Consider the following 23902-nt stretch of genomic DNA (forward strand, 5'->3'; position numbering starts at 1 on the left):
AAGCTCTCCTATCTAAGTGTATCACATTCTAGTGCCAGTGTAGCTGTAGCTGATAACAAATATTTATAAAGATCACACATTTTATTACCTCATCCAAAACTTCTCTAAGGGACATAATATTGTTGGCATAGGGGCAAGCAGCAGCAGATGAGGAAAAGTCTTAAATAAAAGTTTACACTTTTTAAAGTTTTTTTTATTTCTATTTCTCTTTTTTCAAATATCTTCTATTAAAGCCTATTTACCACCATCAGTGATGCTTCCCCCACGGCGTTTACAGACTCTCCTGCGGCAGGCTGTGGAACTACAAAGGGATCGGTGCCTATATCACAATACGAAACTTGATAATAATCTAGATTCTGTGTCTCTACTTATAGATCATGTTTGCAGTAGGTAAGAGAAAAACTTTTTATTCTCTGAAATAGGCTAACATTTTATAGTCTCAATTAGGAACTTTATTAAATTTTTTCTATTTTATCCCAAAACTTTAAAATAATTTGTTTGATTTCAGCATATGTTCACAAGTAAACCTAGAACTGCTAAAGATGAAAATTAAAATAATTATATATGTTTACATAGTTAAACCACACCTTGAGAACTGAAGCTAGAAAGTCTGTTTTTCCTTTTCTTGTTTGTGAGTTTGGTTAGCCATTTGTGTAATGATTTTCTGAAGACTTGTAAAGTGATATTCTTTGGGAATGCCAGTGATCCAAGTGTTTACTGTCCTTGCATGCCAGAGATCACTTAATGATTCTTTGTACATTATGGCTGTTTTAATTATGGCCCAAATTATCTTCTGCCCATAAAGATCTTGGAAATACTTCTTCCATAATGAAAGTTCTGCTTTTTATTAGAAAACAGACTCTAAACTGGTTAGAATAATAGATACTACTTTTCTAGTTTGGGTTTTGTTATTATACCTGCCTGTATGCATCATCTAGCTTGCAAGAATTCAGATTTCTCTTTTGATTTTAGGAGTATTTTGAGTAAAAATGTCTATTTTAATAATCTACAAAATTAAAGCAAGGCTTTAATTTGTAAGATACTGAAAAAACAAATTGGGAAAACTCTCATACTCCAGGAAGGAAATGATATGGGTCTTGTGAACGAAACACAAAGGGGAACAGCTGCAGTGCACATGCTCAGTTTCTCTTGCCAAAGATCACTGAAGAATGAATGAAGTAGCATGAATAGGAAGGATAAAAGTATATATATGTGTGAAGGGTTTGGAAAAACGAGGAACTTCAGAGTAACCATAAAAATTATGTACATCTGCCCTGTGATTTAAAATAAGTTTTTTAGGTGTGCATAAACTGTTTTCATATGTACTTGGGTTTTCATCTCATTATCCCAAATTGCAAGAAAAAAATAATAATTATTTGGGCTTTGGGCCTTAACATACCTAAGTGTTATCTTAAAGTGCTGGGTTATTATTTTGTGCATGTCTTAAATATTCTAAAAGAAAGTGATTAGAGACTCTTTTCCCCATCCCTTTCCCAGTGTTTTTGCCTGACCTCTTGATCTTTCAGCCGCCTTACTCTTTAACGCTGTTCTGTGACTTGCTTAGGAGAATTTTTAATCTTTCCATTTAAATTGATTAGAGGTAAGAGGAGATGACAGATTAAAAGGCTATATATAGTTTCATATTTCATAGCTCCTTTAGGAAATTTTAGAATAATGTTAAAAATTAAGGCAATTGTGAACCCCAATCTGTTTTTTGGTTCATAAATTTATTGCTGGTGAAATACATTGGAAGGTAGGTATTACCTAGACATGGTTCAAGAGTTGTCAGTAGATAAAGAGCTTGCCTTCCTTCCCATTAGGAAACTGAAATCTATGGAAATATGACTTACATTTTTCCTAAGGGTTTTAACTTCTATACCAGCACCTTTGAAATAAAAATGATGGAAAATATTTAGTCTTAATTTCTTAACAGCCATCAGTAAGAGTACAGTCTCCTTAATGCCTGTGTAGGAAAGTATCCTGAAGTTTTACATAGGAGCAGACAATTCTTTTTCTTCAGAAATAACCATTGATTAGAAAGTCCTCTGTAATCTTTAAAAAACAGAACAAGAAACTGAACCCAATGGTCCTCCAAGTTACTGCTTTCTTCCCTTCTCTTCAGAACCAACTTCTTGAAATAACTGCCTGCTATATATTCATAATATCTACATTCTTACTTCCTCTTAACTCTTCAAATTTCTGTAGTATTAGGGCTCACGTAGCTAACACAACACCAAAATTGTTGCTAATGTTGGTGAGAAACAATTTCTTTATTGTTAAATCCAACCAACACTTTACAGCCTGTATCTTGACTTTTTTTATAGCATTTGACTACTCTGCCTTGAACTTTTCTTTTGACTTCTAATACATTCCAGACTCTTGGTTTTACTCCTGGCTCATCTTTGTCTGTCCCTTGTATGTGTGTCCAGAATTATGTTTCTTCTGTCATCTTTCTTTCCTCCTTAGGCTATACTCCGATGCTTCTGATTACTCCTAGATCTGTGCTAGAACTGCAAAATTTATCTCCCTAGCCTTAGGCCTTCATCCAACGTTTGGAGTTGCTCAAGTACCTTAATTCACCATGTCCAAAAGTAGATCTTCTCTTCCTCTCACTTATCCATGGAGAGTCTGCTTTCCTCTGGAATTCCGTGTATCATTGAAAGGCTACCATCTGCCCAGTTACCCCAAGCCAGAAAGTTAGGAGTCAACTTTGATTTTTCACCTTGGAGATACATTTTAAAGACACTGTGGGAGAGATGTCAGGCACCAAGTCAGAATAAACAGTCTGGAGAGTGAGTTGTTACGCCCTTCTTTGCTGAAGTGGGAAAATAGAACCTAAATTTGATTAATCCCTAATATTCACCATCATCTACAGGTCTTTAAAACAAAAGCTGATAATTTTTGGTTATCTGCTTCACTCCCTTTACGAAACTATTTTAGCATTGAAACTAGAAAAACTATACTTTCAGAAAGTAGAGCTTAGCATAAAATCTAAATACTAGCTTTTCTTTGGAGAATAGAGAATCGATTATGAATAAATGAACTGCGTATAACTTTTTAAAAAATCCTCATCAGAACTGAAGAACTTTCATTAGATTGTATACAATTTATATTTTTCACAGTTAGCATATAGATTTTTTTATTAAATTTGGGAAGAAACTGATTTTAAGTTAAAAAAAAGTTCTGTGGCATTTGTTTGCCAACAGCTAATGGAAGAAGTTTTCATAGGAAGCTTGATAAGTATTACTTTTTTTAGTAAAGGATTATTATAAAATCCTTCTAAAAACTTACATTTTAAAGATTGAGTTTGATAAAATACTATGTTATATTCAATTTTGTTTGGGAAGGTACCAATTTTCTTAATGCCATTTTAAATTTAAAAACAAAGACATATGGAAACTTACAGATATAATCTAAAATAGGCTTTTTATAAACTGGGGACTGTTACATTAGTCTTTAAAAAGATTACTTCTGATAAAAATGATGACAATTTATCACTTCAGTGATATTCAAATGCAGCTAACCATTGTCAGTAGACTATATGGTTTGTGCCTTATAATTTTGTTTATGATCAGTTCTTTAAGGATATTCTGCTACCCTAATTTTATACGTCTTTTGATTAACGATAAATTTTAGCCATTTGAATTAGTGTGTTTTTTATGCCTACATGTAAGGTATACCTCATTGAGTAAAGGACATCACTATTTCTGTTGAAAGTTTGAAGTTTGCTTTGAAAAATGCAATTACAACTGGCATTTGGAAAGAAAACTAGCCTTGGAGTCTGCCATAGGTTAAATCCTAGTTAAGTTACTTAATGGTTTTATGACATCTGATAAATTATTTACTCTCTTTGAGCCCCATTTTTCTTCATCACGAAAATGGGAATGAGAGTACTTCCCTTACAAGGAATTTTGAGAATTAGTGATGCTGTATGTAAAGCATTTAGCACAGTGCTTGGCACCTAGGAAGTACTTGATAAATGTCAGCTAGTATTGATTGTGTTTCAATTCCAGATGTAGAATAATAGTTTACTCTAAAGCAATTTATAGTTAAACCATCTTTTAAGTTTAAAGCAATCTCCAAATAACAAACTGGCAAGATAGGTTGCTATGTGTGCCAAATAAAGAACACTGATTTAATTATTTTGAATATATATTGCCTATCAGACTGGTAAATTGACAAAATGTATTTTTAAATTATACATTGGTTGAGGAAAAATACAGGGAAGTCCGTTTTTCAAGACAGGCTTTAAAGTTTATCCATTAATGTTTAACTAGCTTTTTTTTTTTCTTTTAGTAGAATTTATAATACAGCGCTTTATTGTCCAACACATTAGCCAGTACCATATGTTCACATTTGGCCATTTAAATTGAAATGTAAGGCAATTCAAATTAAATTAAAATTAAAAATCAAGTGATTTGGTCTCACTAGTCACATTTCATTAGCCACATGTGGTTAGTGCTACCATCTTGGACAGCACAGGTAGATAGCATTTCCATCATTACCAAGTTCTGTTGCATAACACTGATGTAGAGATTGGAAAAAGACAGATTGATTTTTTAAAATGAGTGCTTAGTGAGAGTAGTCATTCTTAAAATAACTATTTTTCCTCTTTAAATTGGTAAGGTTATAAATCATACAATGTAATAATTGCCATTTATGAAGTACTAGCTAGGTGTCAAATTCATTCTAAAAGTTCTACATTGATTATCTCAGCTCCTTATTTCATCCTTCTATAAGGAATTCTGTTACACAGAATTATGGGTGGAGAAATTGAGATTTATATAGATTAAATAACTTTTCCAGAATCACAGCTAGTAAATGGCTGAGCCAGGATTTGAACCTAAGTCTGTGAAACTCTACTGTGCCCCTATTTTTGAAGTTTTACACTTAACCATTGTAGCCCCTGCCATATAGTTCACTTCTCAAGTGCTCCCCCAGAATATTATTAGAAATCACCATTTGAGTGTCTATTTATATTACAGGAATTTTATATGTATTGCTAATCCTTACAAGAACCTTTTAGGTGGATATTAACCTCATATTATAGATTATGGAACTGAGGCTCAGAGGAGTTGAATGACTTGCCAAAGACATTAAAGCTTGTGACTGAGCAGGGATCCAAACTCATTGTCTGACTGCAATGCCCATTCTCTTTTTGTTTTACAAAGTTGCCATTTTAATAAAGAGAAGTGTAACTGGATTTTATGTAAATGAAAATGTTACATCATTCCTTCCAGAACAACCCGATGCCAGCCAATTTACACAGATAAACATGAAGCCCTGATAAATAATTTTTATTTTTGTGAATTGACTTAATCAGACCAAAGCTTCTGTGAATGAATATGTACTTTGCTTCTTTTTTAATCTTTGTGGGAAGAGGAATAAATTTTAAGTTGAAGCAGATTTTAGATAGTATCTAATATTATATTTTATTTTTCATCATATCAATATAAACTTGATTCTTGACATTTATAAAATGCATTTTATCTTATTTTTAGAGTTTATAATCTCCAAAGTAGTTTTATCAACTGTTTAAACTTTTTCATTATTATTACTGTCATCTTTTTTGGAAAGAATTATTTGTGGACTTTTGTTTTAGGAGGCAGTTCCCCTGTTATACGCAGCAGATACTTACGGAACATTGTAATGAAGTGTGGTTCTGTAAATTCTCTAACGATGGCACTAAACTAGCAACAGGATCAAAAGATACAACAGTTATCGTATGGCAAGTTGATCCGGTATGTACTGCATTATGAATAATTAGATTGAAAAATGAGGTAATTTTGAATCTAAATCATGAAATACATATTTTTGAAGTGTACGTATATAAATAGTATTCTTTTCCAAGAGCTTTTTTGCCGTCTTGGTCACTTCTTACCACCTCCTGTTATCTAGATGGCATAAGTAGATTAATATTATCTAAACTATGGAGTTAGTTTATGTGCTAGTATTTGTGCTAAATGTGTGTGTACTTTATCTCATTTTATCCTCTGAATAACCCTGTGAGATACTAACAATTCCTATTTTCAAATAAGGAAACCAAGATAGAAGATAAATGCCCAGGCTCTTATGGCTAGTAAATGGCAGAGTTAGAGCTTAAATCCAGGAATGTTTTGACTCCCAAGTCACTGCTCTTAATATTTCTGCCAATATATTTTTTTGTTAATACTTGATTTACACATTAGATCCAGTATCCATTCATTCTGTCATAACTTACAAAGGGCTCAATATTGTTTACCTCATCTTGTGTAATTTGTGGAATTTACATTGCAGGCCCCACCTCGGTTTTTTTTCCCTAACTATATACATGAAAAGTATTGCATTCTGAATTTAAAATTCTGACCTCTCTAAAATTAGATTTGTCTTTATTTATAACCAGATGAAGTTTTAAAAATACATATTCCATATCTTTCAGCAAATAGCCATTTATTGAGCAACCAAAAATATAGGAATCAAATAGGTTAAGGTTTGTTTGGTTTAGGAATCATTCACCTAAAATGATGACGTGAATAAACCTTATATTTAAATTTAAAATTAAAATATGTTATTAGCCCTGAATAAAGTTTTAGAAGACTCCCACTTTGAAAGAATAGGAAAAAAAGGAGCCATAAAAGGAAGTTAAAAAAAAAAAAAAAGATTCAAGTTTGAGGGCATACAGCCATTATTGTGTACTTGTAATGTGCTTATGAATGACTAAAGTTAAGACATTTCAGGCTAGCAGATGTTTTCATGCTTTTTTAGTCTTCCTGTGTTCTGTACGCTGACACCTCTTCTGAGTGACATGAAATATATATGGTGTTGTGAGTTTGTACAAATACTAAGAGTTACGAAGATATATAGTAAGATGCATTCTTTGCCTTAAAGATGCATTCTTTGCCTTAAAGCCTTTTTTTTTTTTTTTTTTTTTTTAAACCATGTGCCCCTTGGGCAATCTAGCAAAACTATGGACTCTGTAGAAGAATGTTTTTAAAGGCATATAACAAAACCAATAACAAAGCCAGTTATATTGAAACATAGCTATCAAAATAGTACAAAAACAGATATAATATGTTGCTTCTTTATTAATACATTAAATAACAAGTTATAGCAGATCTAACAACTACCAGAATTTTGAGGTAGTGATGATCGTAAAACGGTATTTAGAAGATAGCTGCAATAACTGTAATATGATGTGAAAATACTTGCGATTTGAAACAAAGATGTTCCTTTTTCCCATTTAAATTGATGGACCCCTGATTCTATCCATGGTCCCCTTCTTGCAGACTCCAGGTTAAATACCCCTGCTAAAGGAATGTATGGTTTAGAAACAGAATTAAAACATAATATTATAAGAATCGACAGTATATGTAAAATATAATGAAAAGCACAAAGGAGCTTCACAGTTAGGAGTACCTCATTGAAGAGGTAGTATTTGAGCCTTGCTGTGCATAAGACAAGTGGAGATAGATAGAGAAAGGGCTTTCTAGGAAGAGAGGGAGCTTCCTTGCCCTGTCCCTTCTCCCCCAGAATAAGAGAATACGATGAGTGGAAACTAATAAGAATAGAAAAAAGGGTTTAGGATCAAATCACGGCCTTTGACTATTATGCTAAGAAGTTCTAATTTCATTCAACAATAATTTGCAAGCCACTGAAGTATATGAAAAGGAAAGCAAAAACATCAAAACTATGTTATGATTGTGGTTTCTTTGGCAACAGTATGTAAGAGTTCCTTCATTAGCAAGTGTTTTTGAGCACCTGCTGTGTGCTAGTCCTTTTGCTAGGGAGAGACCTGCTGAGCACATGATAATACAACGTATTTGTGCTATGAAATGCTGCAGAAGCTCATAAGAGACCTAAGTAGAACTGGAGAGCTAGGAAAAGTAAGAAAAGTAAGTCTTTGGGGAAGAAAGGGATATATTTAGGCAAAACTACCTAGGAGTGGCCCTTCAATGAAAGAAAACATGACTTGCATTTGGGGAGGATTGGGAAAGAGTTTTAGGAGATGAGATTAAAGAAATAAATAGCCAGATGAAGGAAGATCTCATATACTTCACTAAGGAGTTTAAGCACGTTTCCCAGAGTGGTTTTGTCAGAATATGGGCATGTGGAATGTTAGTGTTATATAGAAAGGGCTTTTGAGGCCAGGTTAGCTTGGGAAATGTAGAGTTAATGCTTACATTCGAATCTGAGATAAGAGGGTTTTAGAAAGTATAATTTTTAGATTGCTGTACTACAGAAAGTTCTCCAGGATTCTCAGTTCTTTTGGCATGACGGTATTTGGTTATGTCAAATACTATTTGAAACAAGTATAAGAAAATTCAACTATGCTTTTTTTATAATGCAAATTTATTGAGATATATTCACACACCAAATAATCCATCTGAAGAATACAATCAGTGGCTCACAGTACCATCATATAGTTGTGCATTCATCACCACAATCAATTTTAGAACATTTTCATTACGCCAAGAAAAACATAAAAATAAAAAACATACCTCTTATCCTCATATTTATTTATTTTTTTGTATTCCTGATCTTGCCCACACACTAAAGAGATTGTCGGTCACAAGGTTTTCACAATCACACGGTCCCATGATAAGCTGTATGGTTATACAGTCATCAAGAATCCAGTCTACTGGATTACAGCTCAACAATTTCAGGTATTTCCTTCTACCTCTTCTAATACGCTAGAAACTTCAAAGAATATCTATATAATACATAAGAATAACATCCAGAATGACCTCTTGACTCTATTTGAAATCTCTTAGCCACTAAAACTTTATTTTGTTTCATTTCTTTTCCCCATTTTGGTCAAGAAGGCATTCTCAATCCCACGATGCCAGGGCCAGGCTTATCCCTGGGAATCATATCCCACATAGTGGGGAGGGTAGTGAGTTTATTTGTAGAATTGTAGCCGTGCTCTTTTTAAACATGTTTTGCAGGTATTTTTTAAATGGGTAGACAAAAGAAGACAGGAAGAACCTTAAGAACTGAGTTAATGTGATTCCAGTGCCTCCTTTAAGGTTTTCACTCCTTTGCCCAAAAAAAAGAAATTTTACCCATTCCACAAAAATCAAGTGAAGTCATGTATTTCATAAACTGATATAGCCACTTTAAATAGGTTAGTTAAGTTAGAGGCATTTTATGTCTGAAGATTTAGTATTAATATTCTCATTTCTTTTCAACTTTATCTTTTATTGGATTGTATCTTTTTATTGTGGATAACAAAATTAGTTTTTGAGTTAAATTCTTCTAAAGGAGTTTGTCATCAGTTCAGAAGGAAATCTCTGTTTAGAGCTGGAACACTGCTATGAATGGAAAGTTTATTCCTGGAAGATCTCGAGCAAGTCATAAAGACATCTTGACCTGCTTATTAAATTTTGCAAGCCACTTTGACCTAAGGAAACTACTGATATAAAACAAATACCCCATGCCTATTTCTCACCCTCTCCCAAAAGGAAATTCAGAAGTAGTAGCATTGTTAACTATTCAGTTTTGTCAAAACAGCAGAGATTTGGACTAGATAACTGGATAATATTGACTTAGGGCCCAGTAAAGAAACAAAATGCAGTAAACACAGTCCATTTCTTTGACATTTCTGGGAAGAAAAGAAAAAATCCCTGTCTAATTATTTGACACTAGTTCCAAACCCATTTCTAACTGGTTCTCTTCATTGGAATTTCTCACAGGCTCAACACTGTACTCAGACTTTAGATTTAAATATTCCCACCCCTAAAATTTTTACTTCCTCTAGCCCCTATACACGTCATCCACATCCCCCTAAGCCAGAAATCTGGAAGTTTTCTTTAAACATTTCTGTCATATTCTGTCTTTTCAGTTTTATCTTCCCAGTGGCTTTTAATGTGACGTCTTTCAGTCCTGTTCATCTTAGTTTAGAGCCTTGAAAAGATTAGGCTAAGTGAAATAAGCTAATCATGAAAGAAGATCACATATTCTGTGATTTCACTTATATGAAATGTCCAGAATAGGTAAATCCATAGAGACAGAAAGTAGATTCATGATCGCCAGGGACTGTGATATAAGGTTTCTTTTGGGGATGATTAAAATGTTCTAAAATTAAATAGTGAGGATGGTTGCATGATTGTGAATATACTAAAACCACTAACGGTACACTTAAAAGGATGAGATTTATGTTAGTAAATTGTAACTCAGTAAGCTGTTGAAAAAAAATAAAAGGTAGCTCTTGTTATACACATCTGTTTTCAGTTCCCTTGAAAATTTCCTTAGGGCAGATTCTGTGTCATCTTTATATTTCCGTGTAGCACAAAATGTGTATTATGTATTGTCTTGTGTATTATAGATGTGTAATAGATGTTGCAGTATGAATGACTTTATGAAGCAAGCTTTAGATCTTCAGTTGGAAAAAATTGATATGAAAACCTCCTCAGGTTAAATTATACTAACCAAGTATATCTTTGCAGCTATTTAAGTTCTTGTGCCAGGAAATAGTTACTTGAGGGATGGGAATTAACTGAGTTTTCTGTTTTCCCTCCTAGGATACACACCTGCTAAAACTACTTAAAACATTAGAAGGACATGCTTATGGTGTTTCTTACATTGCATGGAGTCCAGATGACAACTATCTTGTTGCTTGTGGCCCAGATGACTGCTCTGAGCTTTGGCTTTGGAATGTACAAGTGAGCAAGTTCCATTCTTGATTTAGTATTTAATTAGAGCATAGTCATAATGCATAAATTCATCGTAACTTTGTAATGGAACAGAACCATTGAACCCAGTTACTATAACGTATATCTTATACAAGATAATACAAGTGGAACCCAACCAAGTGTCCAGATTTATAAATTTAAATATTGTGCTGAACATAATAGAGTTTTTTGAAAGAATGATCAGTAAGTATTTTCAGGAATATTTTGCTTTGTTCTGTGGTATTTATACTATTTACTGTGGTACTTTTTACCTCAGAAAGGATTTTATACTTGTTTCATAGTTTGATGATTGTTTATGAAATTTGTCTTTCAAGTGTGAAATTATGGCATCAAATCAAATTTTACATTCTAATGTTGATTGCATTATCCCCTTACCTATATATGGCATTTTATTCCAATCTAGTTTAATGAAGCTCAATTATATTTTTAGTACTTATTAAAGGTTTTTAATGCTGTTTATTACTGTTCCTAAATGAAAATTTGAACTTTGTTCATGGTCCCATTTTAGAAAAATTCAGCATTAATTTCAGTACATTATTTTCAGGTCATGTTTTGAAAATCCTAAAATTTAAAAAAAAAATTAAGGTTTTTTTCTTAAAGCTTATGTAAGCTGACTGGTTAGGTGATGTTTCTTTGTGTGTTTTTAACCCCCAGGCAAAGAAATGGTCTGGGCTGTGGATTAGGTGTAAAAGTATAACTTTTGAGTCCAGGGACTTAAAAAAATAAGTTGAGTTTTACCAAAAGAGTCCAGATAAAGCTCAACAGAGATGACTTAAATAATAAGAAGGTATAGAAGACAGAATGAATACTAACATGTATCTGAAGAATGGTACACCATAATTCTAATTCTGCTGTTATAATATTAAGATTTTTTTTTACTACTCAGTCATTTCCTTATGTTTCAACCCTAGCTTTTTATTAAGAAAATTTTCAGATATTAAGTTGAAAGACTAGTACAGGGATGATCTGGATGCCTACCACCCTAGATTGAGCAGTTGATATTGAAGGCATTTCTGCCTACAGAACTTAGTTTAATATTTTTTTAAATAGAAAATGCCAAGATTCTAGCTGTTGCATGCATATTTGTGCTTCTAAATTTTTATTTTAACTTTGTATTTCAGGCATCCCAAAAAAGTAAATAGGTGAGAGCAGTTAACAATTTGGGGGAAGGGTTTAGATAGCTGAACCTTTTTTTTTTTCCTTCAGTGTAAGGAAGACATCTAGTTTTCTACTTGGCCCCATTTCCTAATCATGCCTCTTTTTTTTTCACTCTTTTATTTTTACTTTTGATTACCCATTTCTCACAGGAAAATTATGCCCATGTATTTTAATTATACCAAGGGCAGCTATTATCTCTCAGATCCTGTTTCTAATCCAAATGGAATCAAGACTAGATTAAATGGTATGTGTCTATCTTCTAAGTTGAATAACTTAGAAAACATAGCAGGAAGATATCTGAGGGTTATAACCACTAAATAGTATTGCTTAGTTGAGAATGCTTTAGAATGGCTCTACTATATAGTACAGAATGCCTTTTTTCTGTAACGTTTACTGAAATAGTTCCTTACAGGAAAAACAATTTTGAATTCTCTCTTTCCATTTTCCTTACTACATTTTGAGCATCTTGAACATGAAATTTAACATTACTTAGACTGTCTACACCCTTGGTTTCTACCCATTAATGTTTTTGAGAATTGCTATTGTATTACTGCATTTTTAGAATAAAATTTATAATGAACTGTGGACTGAGAAATGGAAGCTCAGAATAAATAGGTATGTGGCCTTGGGCTTTTCATGATTTTGCTTGGGAAAAATTACATGGTAATTTTAGATTATGAATGTAATAATAAGTTGTGAGTTTTGTTGGGGTTTGTCTCATATCTAATCTTTGGGTCACCTTTACCTGTCTCACTGTTCAACTCCTGGGTTTTTCTTAAAAGTCCTTAATTTCTTTTCTCTGTACTATTTTTTTTTTTTGTAAGTCCAGGTAAAACCATTCATTTCTCAATTAGGAATACAAACTAACCAGATATCCAGTTACTATTTTTATATTCTTTACACATTCCCTTTAGAGAAGTATCTAAAAGGTCTTTTCCACACTTTTATTCATAGACAGGGGAACTAAGGACTAAAATGAGCCAGTCTCATGAGGACAGTTTAACAAGTGTGGCTTGGAATCCAGACGGGAAACGCTTTGTAACTGGAGGTCAACGTGGGCAGTTCTATCAGTGTGTAAGTAATTAATGTGCCCTTCCAAAAATATCTGCTTGTTTAAAAGGAAATATAGTTTTGCTTAAATACAGAATCCACTTGATTAAGTATCTGTTATAAAATATACTATATGAAGACCTACTTTGCCATCTTCCTAGATAAGTACTATCAAATAGAACTTTCTGCGGTGATGGAAATTACTGTAGCTGAGCTGTTGCAGTACTGTAGCCACTAGCCACATGTGAACATTGAGCTGTTGAAATGTGACTAGTGTGACTAAGGAGCTGAATTTTTACTTCAAATTTAAATTTTTAAAAAATAAATAGCCACATGTGGCTAATGGCTACTGTATTAGATAATATATTCCTAAATCAACATTGTGTCAGAAAAGAAACTTAACATGCCCATGATACAAGATCAACAAAATTGGGCTAATTTTTTTTCTTTTAATCATTTTTTTTAACCTTTTGTAAAAAAAAAAATTGTACGGAGTATAGGCTTTGAATTTGCTAAAGCATAAAAAATTATTTTGCTAAACTTTTTCGTTCTAAACAAGTTTCTTATTCATAGGCATGAAAAGATTTAGCATTTAATTTCTTTTGACATTTTTAGCCCTTTGAATTTTTGTATCAAAAAAAAAAATTCGGAAGTTTCAGGAGTATAGTGTCTTAAATATCTGAGAAATAAAAATGGTGATAAGTGCAACCAGAGAACTCTTTAATCTTTATATTTGGTAACTTCTGATTATAACCTGCCATATTTATCTTGGATTGCTGAAATGATAAAAATGAGTAATTGGTAAAAGTCTTATGACAAACTAGATTATAATATAAATGCAGTGTCATTACTGTTCTGTCTAGCTTCTATGTTCTTATACCACTGACTGTCATGATTCAAGTAACATGGTTCAAGTAGGCACTCCCAGATTTATTTTTATGACTAAAATAAGATATTAAACCCCATGAAATTATTTATATGTAGCTAGAAATCACCTATCAAAAATTTTTTATGTAGCCATTACAAAGTTAACGATTTCTTTTATTAAGCTGGCCTTGAAACTCCTGGAATCTAGTGTCTCATCTTGTGATTATAGCCATTAGTTCTTCATTCCCTGGGTACAGAAAACCGTATATGTTTCTGCTGCCTTTGCTGTCCCATACAGTGTTTAGAGCCTTCAGGACACAGGACTTGGAAGTTCCCTCATCTGTAAAATGGGGCTGGTAATTCTCAGAGCTTTAAACATTCAATGAAATAATGACTGTGTAAGAGCTTTGACCTGTAAAGCATGTTACAAATTTGGTGTTTTTAAAAGTTTTTAAAAATGTCGTATTAGATTTCTAAGTCCTATTTAAAACTATAATTAACTTTTTAAGTAACCCTTTTCCATTTCACAACTTCTAAATATTAGAGAACAAATCGCAGTTTAGTGAACTTTAAAGGAATGTTTGAATTGTTTTCCATTAAAAGTGAGACCTTTTCTTGGACTTAGGGAGTCATTCTTCCTTTGAATTTATTTGATTTATTAATGCATGTCAGGTTATTGAAGGGGAGATAGATTTACAGAATTTCCTCCAGCCCTTCGATGTTGTGATAAGATTTGACTTAGACACAAAGCCTCATGATTAAAAGCACTGAACAGTTAGGTTGAGAATGAGTCTCAGGAAAAAACAAGCCCATTACTAAACTATATTGTAAGAGATTCTTTAGGTTCTCTGATTTCTGAGTACTATTTAAGAATGGAATTAATTGTCATTTTCTACTTATCAGGATTTAGATGGTAATCTCCTTGACTCCTGGGAAGGGGTGAGAGTGCAATGCCTATGGTGCTTGAGTGATGGGAAGACTGTCCTTGCATCAGATACACACCAGCGAATTCGGGGATATAACTTCGAGGATCTTACAGATAGAAACATGTAACTTTTTTGTTTCCATTAAACAATGATTATCTGATTTATATTACAATTTGTAGTGAGACTTGCATTTTCTGAAGAAGAGTTTTTATTATGTTTTCGGTTTTAGTTTGGTAGTTCTGATAGATGGATTGATGGTCAGGTGACACATGGTAATCGTTAATTCATTCTTTTTCTCCATTGACATGACAAGTACTGTATTAATAGTAATTGCAATCAAAATTGTGTTATCACTAGATACATTTTATATTTTAATAATTGGAATGTTTTGATTTTTACTACATTGCTTTTGATATATTATTTTCTGGTTACAGAGTACAAGAAGATCATCCTATTATGTCTTTTACTATTTCAAAAAATGGCCGATTAGCTTTGTTAAATGTAGCAACTCAGGTAAGTTTATTAATATAATTTTCAGAACAAATATTCTACTTATTCTTAAATTTTATTACATGTGTTCAGCCTTAAATGTATAGAATCAACCAAAAATATATCAGAACATTGGCATTTTGGATAAATGGAAAGTGAAAATGTTCTATCAGGCAAAGGAATTTTCACAGATTACTTTTTAAAATTCTTTTAAGTTGAGGCAGAATAAAGACCTATATTCTCTTTCACCTGCAGGGAGTTCATTTATGGGACTTGCAAGACAGAGTTTTAGTAAGAAAGTATCAAGGTGTTACACAAGGGTTTTATACAATTCATTCATGTTTTGGAGGCCATAATGAAGACTTCATCGCTAGTGGCAGTGAAGGTAAATGTTTGTGTTACTATCAGTCCACATAAACTGTTGAATTTAAAGTCCAGTACTTCACTGAATTACCGAAAGTAGTCATGTCTCAAAACAAATGCAAGATGTTAAATTAAAATTCTTATGAGTCATTTGTCCACTACACTGTTGATTTCCTTTTATTTTATTTTATTTTTGAATGACATAGGCCTTCCTTATTGTTGTGAATTAGTAGTGCCTATTCCCACATGGAGGTATGTTTGGTTCATGTATCAAATCAAGATTTAGTTAAATCATTATACTTTCGTATGTTGACTCATTTTTTATGGGACTTGTGGTTTTCAGAGGTCAGTAATGTCTTTTTAAAAAGTCAAAACTAATTAAGATGTTTTCCTTGAATTTGGACAGAATTGATTATAGTTAGAGCTTCAGTATTTCTTAAGTCACTATAGAGATTAATTCAGTTTGGTAATTCTCATAATTTCAGAAAAGCTGAAATTACCAGAATTGTCTCTATATCCTTCTAAATAAACTTATTTTCCAGTCTGAAAACATCAGTATGAATTGCTTAAAGTGTGCAGGTACAGATGAGACAATATTAAAATTTGGTATACTTTTTAAGGTGATAAGAGCATGAATATAGGCAAATTGTTGCAATTTTTCATTCAACACATTTTTTTTTGATATTGTTGTAGGTACTACAACAGCAAATTGTTTAAGTCACTCTTAAAAAATACTGACTCTAGCTTTATAAGATAAATCAAGGAATTGCATTGTGTTGATAAACACTTTTCGTCTTGTTCTCTTTTTTGTAAAACATGATATTATCCCTATCATGACAAAAACTGATCTCAGTAGATAAAAAGATCACGAAGTGACCTATGAATTTTTCCTTAGTGAATAAGGAATATTTAAGGATTAGGACAAAGAGAGACATATAGGGCTTTAGATTTTAACATAAAACAGATGAATTTATCTGTTCTTTCTTCACCCAAAAATCCTAGTGTCAGGCAAGTTTGTGAGGAGAGAAGTGTAGGGCTGCTTGGTTAAAAATTGTGAGCTCCCTACTTTACCTCAAAAATTATTTTTTACCTGTTCAATTATATCATGTCTTCTGTATACTCATAGCTTTCTAACTGACTTTTCCTATGGTTTAAATATGTTAAGCTTTCTATTTACTTTTTAGTTCCTCCTCCTCTTCCCCCACACTCTATGAAATCCTGCTTCCTGGTATTTTTTTGCCCTCAGGATTCCCCCTACTTCCTTCTGAAAATAACACGCCCTAGAGGTACTTAAAAATGTGTATGGCTACCATTATCACTAGTGATGGCAGTCTTTTTCATTTTTGTTTAAAGCTCAAACTAACTTAGAACTAAGCCTGATGAATAATATAATTCAGCTACATTATACTGTGTTTGGGGCTAAAAATAAGATATAACTATGAAGTGAAGCGATTAGTTTTATTACAACTCAGGCGGTTTAGAATGGTTCTAAAAATGTTTTGAATACTAATTGGATCTAGTGAATATATTATTTCCCATGATGTCTGCAGTAGTTTCTCATTTATTTTCAACCAAATCCCCAAATATATGAATGCCAATGTAAAATAAAACAGTTAGGAAACTTTCCCCAAATAAGTTGTGTTGTTACCTAACTTTTTTATTGTGCTGGCAATATATAGGAAAACTAGACTTATTTTTAACCTTCGAATAAACACTGGATTTCCCAGACTGATAGAGCAATCAGAGCTTGATCATAAATCGTGTCATTTTGACTTTGGCTAATTCAAATCATAATTTTTGCTGTCTCTTCAGAAAATACCTTCCTTGTATATGTGTTTACAAAAGAATTTTCCTCCAAATATAAGCAGATTCCTACAATATTTCCCCTTTGTGGACTACTTCAGTTCAAAAGGAAACATAGCTGAACTGCTCTGCTTTTGTTTTTGTTTTTGTTTTTTCCTAATTTCATTTTATGCAAGGACAAAAGTATTCAAATATCAAATAACCTTAAGAAAGATAAATTCAGCATCTTCTATTAGTGCCCTTGTCTTTCATTTCACAAAAATAAATGTTCAAATACATTCCTGGATTTTTATCTTTATGTCAGAAATTTTCAAACTAAGCCATAGTCTTACATCCCAAGATAATTATCTTTTCACCACTCTGAAGGCAGTGCACCCTTGAGAGTTTCCACATAGAGTGCATAGTTGACTGACAGATCATCAGGTTGAATACTTGTCAGTTTATCCTAGGATTCTGCCTTTATTTAGTTAACTGTCTCTTCATAGTATTTACTATGTGCTAGACTCTGTTCAGAACATATCCCCATTTTACAGATGAAGATTGGCAAAGAGTGAGTAACTTACCTAAAGTCAATGGGATCTTGAGTAGTTTCATGCCAGCACTCTTAACCACTACTGTGTTATTTTGTTTTTTTGTTTTTGTGTGTGGATGTGTGGAGGTTTTCTTGAACATTTGTTTATACAGAGAAACAACACTGTAGAGGTTTGGTTTTGTTGTTCACGTCAGAAGATTATAAATATTCTCCTACAAAGCCTTATTATGATGCAGGTATGGGACAGTTGTCTGGACTTACTGAAAAGCCAGGTTGCCTGGATTTGAATTCCAGCTTTGCTATTTATTAGCTGTTAACTGTGAGCAAGTCACTTAACCTCTCAGTGCTTTAATGAGGGTCCATACATGGGGTGGTGATGAGTTTAATATAGAAAAGTATTTAGTACCTAGTGTTTTGTAAGCACTCAGTAAAGGTTTAACTATCATCATGTTTGTTGATATTTTTTACTTTGGATACACTGCTCTTCTGTCATCTCAAGATACCATAGAATTGACAGATTACAAGTGACAACTATTTATTTATGCTGGATAGAACAAAGACCATATTACTCATATTTTAACAGAATTGATAGAATATTTTAGGTAGATTTTTTGGTGACTTCATGAGAACTGATCATCTTAAAAGATCAAATGTGTATTTTATTAAAATGGCTTTTTGTATGGTAATTTGTTAAATGATTCAAGTTATATTTGTTCTCCCTTTAAGTTATAGTTATCAAGAATCATATGTTGTATGTATAATGAGTGATAAATTTAAAAAGGGTTTTTTTGTTAATGTAAAACAACTAATTCTTCTTGAAATTACTATTTATTCAGATCACAAGGTTTACATCTGGCACAAACGTAGTGAACTGCCAATTGCAGAGCTGACAGGGCACACACGTACAGTCAACTGTGTGAGCTGGAACCCACAGATTCCATCCATGATGGCCAGCGCCTCAGATGATGGCACTGTTAGAATATGGGGACCAGCACCTTTTATAGACCACCAGAATATTGAAGGTAACAACGTTGTACAATGTTCTGTGTTTTCTCCAGATGAAAACATTGCCCTGTGTATTACAAATTTGCAGCAGTAATTTAAAGTGTGGTGTATGATTTATTTTCTCCCTCTTTTAGACATTATACCCTATTTCACCCTACAGGGGAGTTCATTTACTTTAAGATCTAGTAGGGTTTGTTTGGTTGGTTTTTTTGTTTGTTTGTTTTTGGTGTCGGTGACCGTGACAAGAATAAGGTGGGATATACCACCTTACTTACATCTAGTTAGCTATTTAGTACTGTCACTTTAAAAATCTTAATGAAAATCTTGCTTCATCATGCTACCTAAATGTAATATTGCACTGAAGCATTTTATACTTAGAGAAATAATTTATGGTACACATGAGAACTAGCCAGTATCCAATTTTGAACAACTTTAGAAGGTTTTAATGATACTGATTATGGAGAGGGAGAGAGGAGGGAACTACAATTTATTATGTACCTATGTGTAAGCAGCATGCTAGGTCCTTTATATGCATTATTTTGTGTAAAATCTTCCATAGCCCTATAAGAGAAGTATTTTTATAAATGAGGAAACTGAAGCGCGGCAAGGCTGTTTAACTTGTTGAGAGCTACCAGATTTTCAAATCTAGGTCTGAAAGTTTTTTCCCCACTATTTTTAGATACTTGGAGATGAAGAAGGCCCAAAGCATAAAGCAAATGTTTAAATTGAATGTATTAGTACTAGAGAGAAGAAATGAGAAATTTTAGGTAAATGACATCAATCATTTTTTTCAAGTACAGCAAGTAAAATGCTTAGTTTCCTTAGAAGGAAGTAACCTAGAAACAGATAAGCAGGTTGGTCCACCACCCTACCCCCATCCCCCACCTAAATGCTTTAGCAAGAAAGATGAATGACTGCTTTCAGTTAATTGATTCTCAGTGGAGGGGGTTTATCAGAGTAGCAAGTATGGTTTGAAAATGTGTATTCTCTATACTTTTTTTCTTTGTGATACAAATTGTAGAAGGCTTGACTGGATCTTACTGGCAGGTGAGGATATGCAGCCAGAGATGAGAATAAAAAGCATGAAGAGTACTTGGGTCTAAAAGTTTGAGAAATACTGTTTAGTTGCTCAGAACCTTGACAGGCCCTTTAGTATTTGTAGATTACTATGTGACGTTCTTCCATTCCTCTGGGAAATCAACTAAAACCAAAAAGGTTCCCCTTCTTTCATTGTCCTATTTAGGTTTCAGTCCTCTAAGGTAGATGCTTCATATATCTACAACTGTGCACTTTTCTAATTTGATTAGTCATTTGGAAGTTGTTTCTGCAAAGCATATTTGATTTGAAGAAATAGGAAACTGTTAGGTATATAGTAATAGATTTACTGAGTGGGTGGTACTTTTTTTGAGGTACCTTTGAGGATATGTTTGTATTTATGCTTCCACTGCATTGGAATGAGAGTTACACTACTATTTGCTAAATTTGATCCATGTGAATACTTATGATGGATGAATCAAACTTTGGCTCATTTATAATATCTGGATTCCATTCAGCAACTTGCCATTCAGATTTGGTGACATAGGTATAGCCCTGAAGAGATACTCATTTTCACATGAAATAGGGAAACAACTTCTATATAACCAGATATTTAGTTATATGTCTTTTATACAGGTATCTTCTGGAGTCCTTTTTCCCCCTTGAAAACTTTTTTTCTAATTAAAATAATACCTGTTTGAAATAAAAAATTTGGAAAATGTAGATGAACTAAACAAAATGGCATTCAAATATCATAAAACCCTAAGATACTATAAGTCACTTAAATAAGAATATTTCCAAAGAGAATTTTGCCGACTTTTTATTATAACAGTAGAGTTACATGTAATGCATGTGTGTTTGAGGGATATATAAAATGGATTCAGGTGAAGTACTGATAGATACTACAATGTTGATGAACCTCGAAAACATTAAGCTAAAATGAAAGAAGCTAATCACAAAAGGCCACATTGTATAATTCCATTTATATGAAATGATCCAGAATAGGCAAATCTAGAGAGACAAAAAGTAGATTAGTTGTCGCTTAAGGCTGTGACAGTGATTGCTAGTGATGAAAATGTTCTAAAATTGATTGTGGTGATGGTTGCACAATTCTGTGAATATACCGAAAATCACTGAATTGTACACTTTGAATGGGTGAATTGTGTGGTATAGAATTAAGTCTCGGTAAAGCTGTCAACACACACAGAGTAGAGTGATGTAGAATGTCAGACTGAGCAACTGAAAGGAGAAAAACAAATACATAGTTATACTGCAGAGTTCCACTTTAGACTGCCAGATCTTTCTTTCATCTTTTCTATTGTATACTGTCAGATTTTCCTATTCTGTATAAGTATTTCAAGGTTCGTTAAAAATGTGAGATTCCAAATAATTGTCCATTTTAATTCTCCATTATTTAATACGGCCTAAGACATGATACAGACACATTGTTTTAATGATTATGATGAAACTATCAATAATTTGCTTTGATGAGTTTTTTTTTTTTAATGTTTTCTTTATTTTGTTATGTTCTTGATGCTGATTTTAAAACTTTCTAACTGTTAACTTTTTCTCCCCCTCCCTTTTTTTCCCCTCCCCTCCCACACATTTCATCTTGTCTTCACTCAGAGGAATGCAGTAGCATGGATAGTTGATGGAGAATTTGGAGCAGACGACTTCTGTTTAACTTAAAATTAGTCGTATTTTAATGGCTTGGGATTTGGTGCAAACAAACATGATTGATAGCTGGACAGACATGCTCGTCATGAAAAAAGAACCATTTCTGAAGCCCGATTGGGGCCAAACATTTACACCTTGCTTCATAGTAACCAGTTGAGATGAAGCACGTCGTTAGAACGTTGTTGGACACCATGTTGAATTATCCCCCCATCGGTTGTGAAGAACTGTGCTACATTCAGGCTTACCCATTGAACTCAGTATATATATTTTTTTCCCCTCTCGCCTTTTGTCTGGCGGGATACCATTCTTGTTGCTCTTCTGTGTAATGAAGTTTAAATGCTTGTTTGGAAAACTTTATTTAACAGTTTAGAAGGCTCGATAGAAAGAGTGCATTAGTCTGAAGAGTATACATTGGATAGGAAAGAATTTCCTTTTTTTGTTTCTCCAAATCTTTCCGCCTTATTTAGCTTGAGATCTTTGCAGCTTGGTTCATGGATTCTAGCCTTGCCCGTTGCACAGTATATACTGATCCAGATGATAAACCAGTAAACTATGTCAAAAGCACTCTCAATATTACATTTGACAAAAAGTTTTGTACTTTTCACATAGCTTGTTGCCCCGTAAAAGGGTTAACAGCACAATTTTTTAAAAATAAATTAAGAAGTATTTATAGGATTAAAGTGACTTCATTTGTATACATTTGGAATCTAAACCAGCTTAAAAACAGTTTCCTCTATGACTTAGATACACAGTATAACTGATGCTCTTCTGGAGTACCACTATGAGACATGGTCAGAAACAGTGCTTGGAAGGACATTACACAGGAAATTAAGAGTAATACTTTGAAGGTTATTCCCCTTTTGTTTTATTCCTAAAGGAACATCAGTACCTAATCTTGAAAAAACTCAAGATTTAAAAAGAGAATTTTAATATACCAACATGAGAGATCAGTAGTCTGTTTAAGTATTCAACAAAGCTTGTTCCAAGTTGTTCTCTTCTTAGGAAATCATTTTGGTGTGACCTAGAGAGAGTAGAACTCAGCAGATATAACCACTTGAGAAGTTTATAGTACAAATGAGATTGTTAGAAGGATACAGCAGGTTACAAACATACTTAAACTGGGTTTAAAACCTCACAGTCATTCCCTTTCATTGCCCTATATATTTTGACATCTAGGAATACATAAATTCAAAGAATATTCTTTCTCAGTTTTTCAGATATTGCCATATTGAACCTCATTCTAAACTGGTGCTGTGGATAGGCTTTCCCTCTCCCCTCCCCTTTTAGTATAAAGAAAGGTTTCCTACATGGAAAAGCACTTTTAATTTTGAGAATTTCACATTTAAAATAAGCCAAAAGCCTGATGTTCACATTGTGCTTTTAAACCTCAACAGACAAATACGATGTATTTAGTCTCCCTTGAAATACACTCCCTTTTCAGTAGAAGATGAATGTGGTGACCACAGCTGTTTTGTTGGGAAGAGAAGTGGGGATACCCCAAAAATAAGATTGTGGTGAAAAAAAGTCTTAAAAGTTCCCCTTTAGACCCAGCCAAGTCTATATTTTATTGCCATGAGTAGAGTCCTTCAGGATCCACAAGGAAGAGAGAAGGCTTGGATGTCCGAAATTCTTCCATTGTTGGGGGTGGGGGGTGGGGGAGTAGGTGATGGCACCAGGGAGAAAGGGGAAAGTCAGGGAAAGGGAGAAGAAAGAAAAACACAATTGGCCTTAAAATAGCATGGATTCTCCCAAAAGCTCATAATAAGAGAAAAAGACAGATAATGGTTAGCAGATTATTTTATCAAATTGGTATGTAAAGATTTCTTTAAGCTCATTTTGCAGAGACCACCACTTAGAGAATCAAAGAATTCTTGTTTTGATAATTCTAAGTTAAAATAACTATGTTACAGTTTATCTGGTACTTCATTTTTCTTAACTAAAATTACTTTTTACTTTAAGCTTGAATAAAAATTTTCATTGGTAACTGTATATAATTAAGTGGCAACTTCTCTTTACCTCAGTATAGTTAAAACCATTCATATTTTAAGTGATTCATGTATACCCTGAAGCCATTAATATCCCAGTCTCTATAGTAACATCACTAACAAAATGTGGGTATAGAAACTCCACAGCTGTTTACAAATTTGGTTACAGTGTGCTGTGGTACATTTGTAACATTTGCTGAGAATTGTGCCCATTTAGGGGCGATTTGGCACTCAGATTCTGTCTGCTTCACCCAGCCACCCCTAGATCTGAGTTTTCAGAGTGCTTTTGAAGTACAGTTAAAAACACTTTAAAAAAGTGGAGTAAATGTGAGGCACATTTTA

The 23902-nt window shown here is 33.2% G+C and overlaps 1 protein-coding gene across 3 annotated transcripts in view; it reads left to right on the forward strand.

Annotated features, from left to right (window-relative positions):
- Positions 1-23569, forward strand: part of WDR26 (WD repeat domain 26) — a 36436-nt gene extending 12867 nt beyond the window's left edge. For 2 of the 3 annotated variants that reach the window (XM_037822930.1, XM_037822935.1), the window contains exons 6-14: positions 234-390; positions 5603-5741; positions 10500-10640; positions 12783-12902; positions 14649-14794; positions 15106-15184; positions 15416-15545; positions 18695-18880; positions 21525-23569. In XM_037822930.1, coding sequence (XP_037678858.1) covers positions 234-390; positions 5603-5741; positions 10500-10640; positions 12783-12902; positions 14649-14794; positions 15106-15184; positions 15416-15545; positions 18695-18880; positions 21525-21550 — 1124 coding nt within the window. In that variant the 3' untranslated portion in view covers positions 21551-23569. The remainder of the gene's footprint in view (positions 1-233; positions 391-5602; positions 5742-10499; positions 10641-12782; positions 12903-14648; positions 14795-15105; positions 15185-15415; positions 15546-18694; positions 18881-21524) is intronic. The other variant, XM_037822932.1, reaches the window with a different exon arrangement.
- Positions 23570-23902: the final 333 nt, after the last annotated feature.

The sequence above is a fragment of the Choloepus didactylus genome, chromosome 2, assembly GCF_015220235.1.
Source record: "Choloepus didactylus isolate mChoDid1 chromosome 2, mChoDid1.pri, whole genome shotgun sequence".
NCBI classification, from domain to species: domain Eukaryota; kingdom Metazoa; phylum Chordata; class Mammalia; order Pilosa; family Megalonychidae; genus Choloepus; species Choloepus didactylus.